Below are 9,385 nucleotides of genomic sequence, written 5' to 3'. Positions count from 1 at the left end.
ATATTAAAATATAAAATATATAATCATATCTAAACATAAATATAGATATAGAATTGTATATAAATATTAGAATATATAATTATATAGACATAAAACCCCCAGGCCTTCAAAGCAAGCCCAGCTCCTCTCCAGCAGTGCAATAATCACATTATTCAAATACTATAATTATTAGAAAATCAGATTATTACAAAACCAGTCACCACTCCAGGCACAAGAAGGATTTTTTTGGTCTTCTCACACTTTATTTTGCCAGCCTGTGCTGCTCCCCCAGCCCGGCTGCTCTTTGGGCACAGAACAGGCCTTCAAAAACTCACCACCAGCCCAAAAGCAGGAAAAGCCCAGCCTAGCTGCACTCTAGAACAGGTTTAAAAATTCACCACCAGTCCAAAAAGAAAAGCCCAGCCTAGCTGCACTCTAGAACAGGTTTAAAAATTCACCACCAGTCCAAAAAGAAAAGCCCAGCCTAGCTGCTCTCTAGAACAGGCTACACCAGCCCAGGACTAAAGTATGGCTTTAGTTGTAATATTTTTGTTCAAGTAATTCCTCTAAAGAAGAGTTTAAACTACAGATCCAGCCAGGATCCCAACAGCTCCTGAGGGAGCAGGGCAGGTAATCCCAGCTCAAACACAAAGCTGAGTCTGGGCAATCCCAGCTCAAACACAGAGCTGAGTCTGGGCAATCCCAGCTCAAACACAGAGCTGAGTCTAGGTAATCCCAGCTCAAACACAAAGCAGGAGTGTGGATAATCCCAGCTCAAACACAAAACTGAGTCTGGATAATCCTAGTTCATAAACAAAGCAGGAGTGTGGGTAATCCCAGCTCAAACACAAGCTGAGTGTGGGTAATCCCAGCTCAAAGACAAAGCAGGAGTTTGGGTAATCCCAGCTCAGCCAATAAATACCTGTGACCCCAGGGGGAAAAGCCCCTCGTGCAAGACAATAAATAACAAATATTGCATTTCCTGCCGGCCTGTCGGGACTCGGTCTGGAATGGCGTGCTTAGGCCTGGCTCTGAGGGGCCTGCTTAGGCCTGGCTCTGAGGGGCCTGCTTAGGCCTGGCTCTGAAGGACCCCTCGTTAAGGCCAGCTCCAAGGGCCCCCATTAAGCCGGGCTCTGAGGGGCCCCTTGCTAGGCCTGGCTGCGAGGGGCCCTCATTAAACCCAGCTCTGATGGGCTCCTTGTTAAGCCCAGCACAGAGGGTCCTGTTTAGGCAGGCAGAGCCTCAAGCTCGCGGGGTTTCAGCAGCTGTTGGCAGCGATGACGGTGCTGAGAGGGGCCCCTCGTTAAACCCCCCTCGCTAAGCCCGGCTCTGGGGGCCCCTCGCTAAGCCCGGCTCTGGGGGCCCCTCGCTAAGCCCGGCTCTGTTCAGGCAGGCAGAGCCTCGAGCTGCTGGGCTTTCAGCAGTTTCTTGGCAGCGATGATGGTGTTCTTCATCAGCATGGCCACGGTCATGGGCCCCACGCCGCCGGGCACCGGCGTGATGTAACTCGCCTTCTTCCGCACCCCTGGGGGAAAAGCTCGGCTTAAGGGCTGGGCCGGGCTCCCCGGCCTAAAGCCATGCAGGTTCTGTCGAGATTAAGGCTTTAGGAACGGGGCCAGGTGGTTTTTCCCTGCTGGGAAGGCCCAGCCTGGGTGTGGAGGCCAAGGTGGGGAAAAGCGCCAAGCCAAGACTAAAAGCGCCAAGCCAGGCCTAAAAACACAAAGCTCTGAAAACACCAAAAGCCAGGCCATAAAGTACCAAAAAGCTGGGCCTAAAAGCACAAGCAATGAGACCTAAATGCACAAAAAGCTGGGCCCAAAAGCGCCAAGCCAGGCCTAAAAGTACAAAGATCTGCAAGCGCCAAAAAAACAGGCTCAAAAGCACTGAAAAGCTGGGCCAGAAAGCACCAGGGCCTAAAAGCACCAAAAGCCAGGCCTAAAAGCTGAGTTTTAGCACAGAAATGCCAGATCCAAGCCTGGGGTTGGAGCAGAGGCAGAGACTCAACTGCTGAGGCTCAGGAGGCTCCTCTGGAGCGTCCCCACGGAACATCCCGGGACACAAACCCGGCTTTGGCCCCTCCTCAGCGCCCACAAAAGCTGCTCCTGAGCCTAAAGAGCTGCTCCTGAGCCTAAAGAGCCGCTCCTGAGCCTGTCCTCACCTTCAAAGTCCACGTCCCCCACGAGCCTGGGCCGGGCCGTGACGGGGTCCTGCACGCGGGTGATGCCCACGTCGATCACCGCCGCGCCCTCCTTGATCATGTCGGCCGTGATCAGGTTGGGGATGCCTGGAAAGCACGGGCTCAGCCTCGGGGGATCCCCATCCCCCTGATCCCAACCCCCAGCGTCTTCCAACCCGCCTGGCATTCCCTGCCTTCCCAGAATTATTGGATTCAGGAATTTTAAGGGTTAATTTCACAATCGAAGCCATCCTAAGAAATGCAAATCTACCCCCTGATCCCAAACTCCCAGCATCTTCCAACCCGTCTGGGATGTCCTGCCTCCCCAAAATTATTGGATTCAGGAATTTTAAGGGTTATTTCCAACTTAAACCAGGCAAACCTATCCCCAGATCCCCGGGTGGGATTTTGGGGTGCTGTGCAGATCCCAGGGGGGATTTTGGGGTGCTGTGCAGCTCCCAGGGGCTGCATCCACAGTCCTGCTGGGTTCCCTCCCACCCCACCCCACGACTCCCCAGGTGCCCCTGCCAGGTGCTGCTCCCCATTCCAAAGGCAGCACCCCCAAACCTGAGGCAGCTTTTTGCCTCAGCCCCAGGAGCCCCCAGCCCCAGGAGCCCCCCGGGCAGGATTCCCAGCAGGAGCACCCCCAGGCCTGTGAGCCCCTGACCTGCAGCTGCCACCACGATGTCAGCACGGATGGTGTGCTGCTTCAGCTGCTCCTTGGGCGTGTAGCGGTGCGAGATCGTCACCGTGGCGTCACCTGCGGGGACAAGGGACACCAGGTGTGACTGAGCTCTGAGAGGAGCCATCACACCTGACAGCTCAGCTACCCTGAATGGCATCAAGTGAGCAGGATGGGTTCTGAGGCAGTGCTGGAAACAGAAAAGTTTTAGTAAAAGACAAAATAACGAAGTTCTCACAGAGAAAGGCCAAGCTAAGGGCAAGAGGTTCTTGTTCCTGCTAGAACACCCCACCAAAGGGATTATTTCCTTTGTTCACTTCCTTTTCTAGTGAATTTCCTAGACCAGACCTCTTGGCCTCTGTCCACTTGGCAGCCCCAGGTCTGGGGTGAAGTCCTAAGGGTCCTGTGAGGTGTCTTTGTACCAAACTGGGAGAGAAACTTCTGGGCTTTTTGCCTTTTCAAGCAGACAAAAAATAATTTGGTCACTCCATCAACAAGAGGCACATTCCTACAGGCCAGGAATTCACACCCAGCACCCAAAATCACAGCATCCAAACCCAAAGCCAGCCAGTCCTCTGCTTCTTCACCTCCAAGGTGCTGCTCAGGAACATCAGGGCCTGCTGCTGAACCCCAGGAGCAGCCTCGAGGGACAGGCAGGGATTTGGGGTGGAACAGGACAAGGAGCTGCTGAAGGAGGTTCAGGGAGGACCTTCTGCCTCTCCACAACTCTGTGGGGACAGGAGGGGACAGCCAAGGCAGGGTCAGGCTCTGCTCCCAGGAGAAAAAACAGCCTCAAAGTTTGGAGGAGAAGTTTAGGGTTGGATATTGGGAAAAAAAATCCATCATGGAAAAGTTGTAAAATAGAAACAGGGAGAGGATGAGATAAAACAGCCTCAAGCTGTGCCAGGGGAGGTTTAGGGCTGGATATTGGGAAAAAATCCATCATGGAAAGGTTGTAAAACATTGGAAGAGGCTGCCCAGGGAGAGGCCCCAGGCCTGGAAGTGCCCAGAACAGTGTGGACGTGGCACTGGAGGCTGTGGTGCCCATGGCTGAGTTTCATCACCTTGCACACCTTTCCAAGCTGAACAAGTCAGGGATTCCAAACTGAAATCTTGTGGATTCCAAACTGGAATCTTGTGGATTGAAATCTTGTGCTGGGGATTATTTCCCCCAGGGAGCTGCTTTAGGAGGTTCAGGGGAGGGTTGTGAGCCCCCGGTGCCCCGTCCTACCTCCGGGGCGCTCGTGGCTGCCGTCGGTGTGCAGCAGCATGGCGATGGGCATGCCCACGTTCTTGGACCTGCCCGCCACCACCACGTTCCTGCCCAGCGTCGGGATCCCTGCGGGGACAGAGCGCACCCTGACACGCTGCCCCGGGCCGGGAGGGACCCCAGGGACGGCTGAGCCCCCCGGGAGCCCCGCAGAGGCACCCAAAATCCCACCCTGGGAGCCCCGCAGAGGCACCCAAAATCCCACCCTGGGAGCCCTGCACAGACACCCCAAAATCCCACCCTGGGAGCCCTGCACAGACACCCCAAAATCCCACCCTGGGAGCCCTGCACAGGCACCCCAAAATCCCACCGTGGGAACTCTGCACAGACACCCCAAAATCCCACCCTGGGCATCCCTGGGTGGCCTGCACAGACACCCCAAAACTGGATGAGTTTTGAGCTCAGGCCACCCCAGGAAGCAGGAAAATCCCTCCCTGGCCTGGATATCTCCAAGACAGGACAATCCCTCCTGGCCCTGCTGTCCTTGATGTCCCTCCCAGGACAGGACAATCCCTCCTGGCCCTGCTGTCCTTGATGTCCCTCCCAGGACAGGACAATCCCTCCCTGGCCATGCTGTCCCTGGTGTCCTGAGCTGGAATTCCCAGAATCCCCAAAAGCTGCAGCAGCAGGAGCTCTCACCTGTCCTCTGGATGATCTCCCAGACGCCCCAGGGCGTGGCAGGCAGCATGGAGTCCTGGTCCAGGCACATCCTGCCCACGTTGAGCACGTGGAAGCCGTCCACGTCCTTGTGCGGGCTCACGGCGTTGCAGACGCGGCGCTCGTCGATGTGCTCTGCAGAGGGCAGGGGCTCAGGGGCTGGGCTGTGCTGCCAGCTGTGCTGCCAGCTGTGCTGCCAGCTGGGACTGTGACCCCGAGCCCTGGCATGGAGCTCTGACCCCAAACTGGAGCTGTGACCCCAAGCCCTGAGCTGGAATTGTGACCCCAAGCTGGAGATCTGACTCCAGGTCCTGAGCTGCAATTGCAACCCTGAGCTGGGATTATGATCCCAATCTCCGAGCTGGAATTGCAGCCCCAAACTGCAGCTGTGACCCTGAGCAGGAATTGCAGCCCCAAACTGCAGCTCTGATCCTGAGCAGGAATTGCAGCCCCAAACCGCAGCTGTGACCCTGAGCAGGAATTGCAGCCCCAAACTGCAGCTCTGATCCTGAGCAGGAATTGCAGCCCCAAACCGCAGCTGTGACCCTGAGCAGGAATTGCAGCCCCAAACTGCAGCTCTGATCCTGAGCAGGAATTGCAGCCCCAAACCCCCCAAGCTGGAGATCTGACTCCAGGTCCTGAGCTGCAATTGCAACCCTGAGCTGGGATTATGATCCCAATCTCCGAGCTGGAATTGCAGCCCCAAACTGCAGCTGTGACCTTGAACCTTGAGTTGGAATTGCAGCCCCAAACTGCAGCTCTGACCCTGAGCAGGAGTTGCAGCCCCAAACCGCAGCTCTGACCCTGAGCCCTGAGCAGGAGTTGCAGCCCCAAACTGCAGCTGTGACCCTGAGCTGCAGCTCTGACCCTGAGCCCGAGCTCACCCCTGCAGAGCGTGGTCCCTGACTCCCCACACTCCCAGCTGCAGGCTGGCAGCTCCAGCACTGGGAGCACTCTGCAGTGAGCCCTGCTCACACGGGGAGCATTCTCAGGCAGCCCAAGGCCGCGCACACCCAGCTGGGGAAGCTGACACTCCCACACAGGAATAGCTGCCAAGGACTGAACCCTGAGGGCAGCTGCTGCTGAGGGGGAGGATCAGGGCAGGGTCCCCCCTGTGCCTCCCCCTTGGAAGCTTTCTGGGAATGCAGGAGGGAACTGAGCTGCTCACCAGGCAGGGGAAGCTGCACCAGGAGCCCGTCCACGGCCGTGTCACTGTTGAGCTTGGCAATCAGCTCCAGCAGCTCCTCCTCGCTGATGGAGGCTGGCCTCAGGATGGTCTCGCTGCTGATCCCTGGAATTGCCAAATCCACGGTGTCAGTAAGGCACAAAAGAGTGATTTTCACAGATTTTGTGCATTTTCTGCCCTGTTTTGCTGCCTGGCTAAATCTAGGAGGTGCACACCGAGGATGGAAGGGTTTGTGTGGCTCCCAGGCTGGAGGATCCTTCACAAGCCTTGGGATTTATTGTTGAGGATGACTTTATGGGGCTGGTGGCCTGGGAAAGGGGGTTTGAGACTCTGCCAGAGCAGGGAGAAACACAAGCAAAGGCTGCTGCCATGAAAATAAAACCACATGGCCTGAGAGGCCTCTGGACACAGTAAAAAAGGGATATTTGCCTCAAAATCCCAGCTCCAAAAGCAGCTTCAGCTGTTCAGAACCAGGTTAAGTGACACCATTTATTGCCCCTGACCCCAAGCAGGACCTTGGACTGCAGGATGGGAAGGAGTCAGAGAGCAGCGAGGCTGCTGACCAGGATCTGCCCCAGGCAGATGGGAAAAGGAGGCCAAAAATCCCCTCCTGTGCTTTTCACGGCTCTGGGAAAGCTGAAAAACCCCAATCCTGCCCTGAAGGATCCAAGTGATCACACCTAACCACACCCCAGGACAACTGGGCAGCCACAAGAACCCAAATTCCGGGTGAAGCCAAAAAACCAACAGGTGGGTGCACCCCAAAAAAAGCTTCCAACATCGAGGGCTCCCAACCAAACTGCGTTTTTAGAGAACAAAACCCTCCCACTCACCCACATCAGCCGCTGCTTTGGTTTTGTTGAGGACGTAGGAGTGGCTGGCCGGGTTCTCCCCCACCAGCACCACGCTCAGGTGGGGCCTCCTGTTGCCGGCAGCCACCCACTGCTGCACCTCGTGCCGCGCTTCCTGCCGGATCTGCCGCGCCAGCTTCCTCCCCGAGATCACCACGGCGTCCTCCCTGCGGGGGAAAGAAAGGGTCAGCACAGCCCCGGGCCCTGCGCTGCCAGCCAGGGCGGAGCAGGAAACCAGGGGCAAAAGGGGAAAGGGTGAGCACAGCCCGGGCAGGATGGAGCAGGAAACCAGGGGCAAAAGGGGAAAGGGTGAGCACAGCCCGGGCAGGATGGAGCAGGAAACCAGAGGTAAAAGGGGAAAGGGTGAGCACAGCCAGGGCAGGATGGAGCAGGGAACCAGGGGCAAAAGGGGAAAGGGTGAGCACAGCCCGGGCAGGATGGAGCAGGGAACCAGGGGCAAAAGGGGAAAGGGTGAGCACAGCCAGGGCAGGATGGAGCAGGGAACCAGGGGCAAAAGGGGAAAGGGTGAGCACAGCCCGGGCAGGATGGAGCAGGGAACCTGGTGATAAAAGGGTGAGCACAGCCAGGGCAGGATGGAGCAGGGAACCAGGGGCAAAAGGCTCCATCCCTTGTGCTTTGTCGGGGCCTTTGGCACCTCTGTGCTCGGTCACGTTTCCAGCATCAAAGCTGGGACCAAACGGGGCAGGATCAGAATATCCTGAGCTGGAAGGGACCCACCAGGATCAATGATTACACCCCAACATCCTGCCCTGTGCAACGCTGGGAATGTTGGCCAAATATTGTTTGGAGCAGGGTGAGATGCTTGGGGGTCTCTGTCCCTGTCACCCCAGGGAATGCTCTGGGCTCTCTGTCCCCCTCACGCCAAGGAATAACCAAGAAGAGGGGCTGATGGTCTCCTTTCTCACTCAGGGGGTCTCTGTCCCTCTCACCCCAGCGCCCAGGGGGTCTCTGTTCCTGTTATTCTGGGGAATGACCGGAGGGTCTCTGTCCCCTCAGCCCGGGCTGGCTCCGCTCCCCTCCCGCCGTGGCAGCCCCGCTGTGGGGCGGTCTCTGTCCCTCTCATTCTGGGGATGATGGGGGTGTCTCCATCCCCCTCACCGCAGGGGCTGCCCAGGAGCATTTCCATCTCCCCTCACGCCGTGGCAGCCCCGCTGTGAGGCGGTCTCCGCTCCCCTCAGCCCGGGCGGTCTCTGTCCCCTCAGCCCGGGCTGGCTCCCTCCCTCCCGCCCGTGCCGGGGCAGCCCCGCACTCCCACGCAAGGCGGCCGCGGGATTTCATCAGCCTGCAGCTCCCGCCGCGGCCGCTGGGGGCCGGCCCGCCGCCCTCAGAACCACCGGGGCCAAACGGGCCGCGACCCCGGCCCGGGGACCGCCCGAACCGAACCGGGCCGGGCCGCCCACCTCACAACCCTCCGGGCCCGGGCGGAGCGCGGCGGGCGCTGCTCCCACCTCCCTCCCGAGCATCCCCGCACATCCCCCGGTGTCCCGGCCGTACCGGGCGGCGCTGAGGTGCAGGCGGCGGGCGCGGGGCTCCAGCGCGGCGCGGCTGAGGGAGCGGAGGGGCCGGAGCGCGGAGGCCATGACATAACCGAACGTGACAAGTGGCGGGAACAGCACTGAGGGGAACGCCGCTTGCCGCCCCCTATATAGCTGATAAGCCCCGCCTCCCCGGCCGTAGCCAATGGGGTTCAGCCCCAAAAATGATTGATTGAGGCTTTCACCTTCGGCGGCGGGAGAGCCGCTGGGGCCGGGCTGGAACGTCGGGCCCGGAGCGAACATGAACAAAAACACCGAGGGATTGGTTATTTTTGGTATAATTAGCGTCACCTCCGCAGCCCGGCAGTGGGCGCGGTGAGGGTGGGTGGGCGAGAGGCTGGAGGGACCCCTGGGCCCGGCCCCAGCCGTGGGCAGCAGCTCGGGGGGCTCTGCCCTCGGCCCCGCTCAGGTGAGACCCCACCTGGAGCGCCGGGAGCTGCTCTGGAGCCGGGCTGGGAGAGCTGGGAATGTTCCCCCGGAGAAGGGAAATTCCAGGGAGAGCTGGGAATGTTCCCCTGGAGAAGGGAAGGATCCAAGGAGATCCCCAGGGAGAGCGTCCAGCACATTCCGGCCCGGAAGGGGCTCCAGGAGAGCTGGGGACACACCGGGAACACCGGGAAATTCTCCCAAAATCCCGCTTTAACCGTGGCCCCACCCCCGCCCCGCACCGACCAATCAGATCGCTCTCTCGTTCTGTCCCCACCCCTTTATTGTGACATCACAAAAGGCCGCGACGCTCAGTCCCTCCTCTATTACGTCACGGAACTCCCATTGGCTGTTGGGGAGAGGGCGTGGCTTGCCTGGAGTATAAAAGGCTGTGCCCGCGCGTGGCGCCCAGCGCCGGTCCAGGGAGGGAGAGGGAGGGAGGGAGAGAGGGAGGGAGGGAGGGAGTGAGTGAGTGAGTGAGTGAGTGAGAGAGAGAGGGAGGGGGAGGGAGAGAGAGGGAGGGAGGGAGGGACGGTGCCGGGGCCGGGTGCAAGGAGCGCGGACACCCGCAGGAGCACCCCCCCGGTGAGGGACAAAATAAA

General features: G+C 58.9%; 1 protein-coding gene across 1 annotated transcript; it reads right to left on the bottom strand.

The window, feature by feature from the left end:
- Nucleotides 1-220: 220 nt before the first annotated feature.
- MTHFD2 (methylenetetrahydrofolate dehydrogenase (NADP+ dependent) 2, methenyltetrahydrofolate cyclohydrolase) lies at nucleotides 221-8,784 on the bottom strand. Its single transcript, XM_041471186.1, has 8 exons — nucleotides 8,317-8,784; nucleotides 6,784-6,968; nucleotides 5,933-6,055; nucleotides 4,747-4,899; nucleotides 4,069-4,176; nucleotides 2,823-2,915; nucleotides 2,138-2,263; nucleotides 221-1,504 (listed from the first exon to the last, which is right to left on the bottom strand). The coding sequence occupies exons 1-8, from the start codon at nucleotides 8,598-8,600 to the stop codon at nucleotides 1,365-1,367; spliced, it is 1,212 nt and encodes a 403-aa protein (XP_041327120.1). The 5' UTR covers nucleotides 8,601-8,784; the 3' UTR covers nucleotides 221-1,364.
- Nucleotides 8,785-9,385: the final 601 nt, after the last annotated feature.

Source organism: Pyrgilauda ruficollis, unplaced genomic scaffold (genome assembly GCF_017590135.1).
Source record: "Pyrgilauda ruficollis isolate IOZ18807 unplaced genomic scaffold, ASM1759013v1 scaffold258, whole genome shotgun sequence".
Classification (NCBI taxonomy): domain Eukaryota; kingdom Metazoa; phylum Chordata; class Aves; order Passeriformes; family Passeridae; genus Pyrgilauda; species Pyrgilauda ruficollis.
This window is presented reverse-complemented; position numbering and strand designations above follow the sequence as displayed.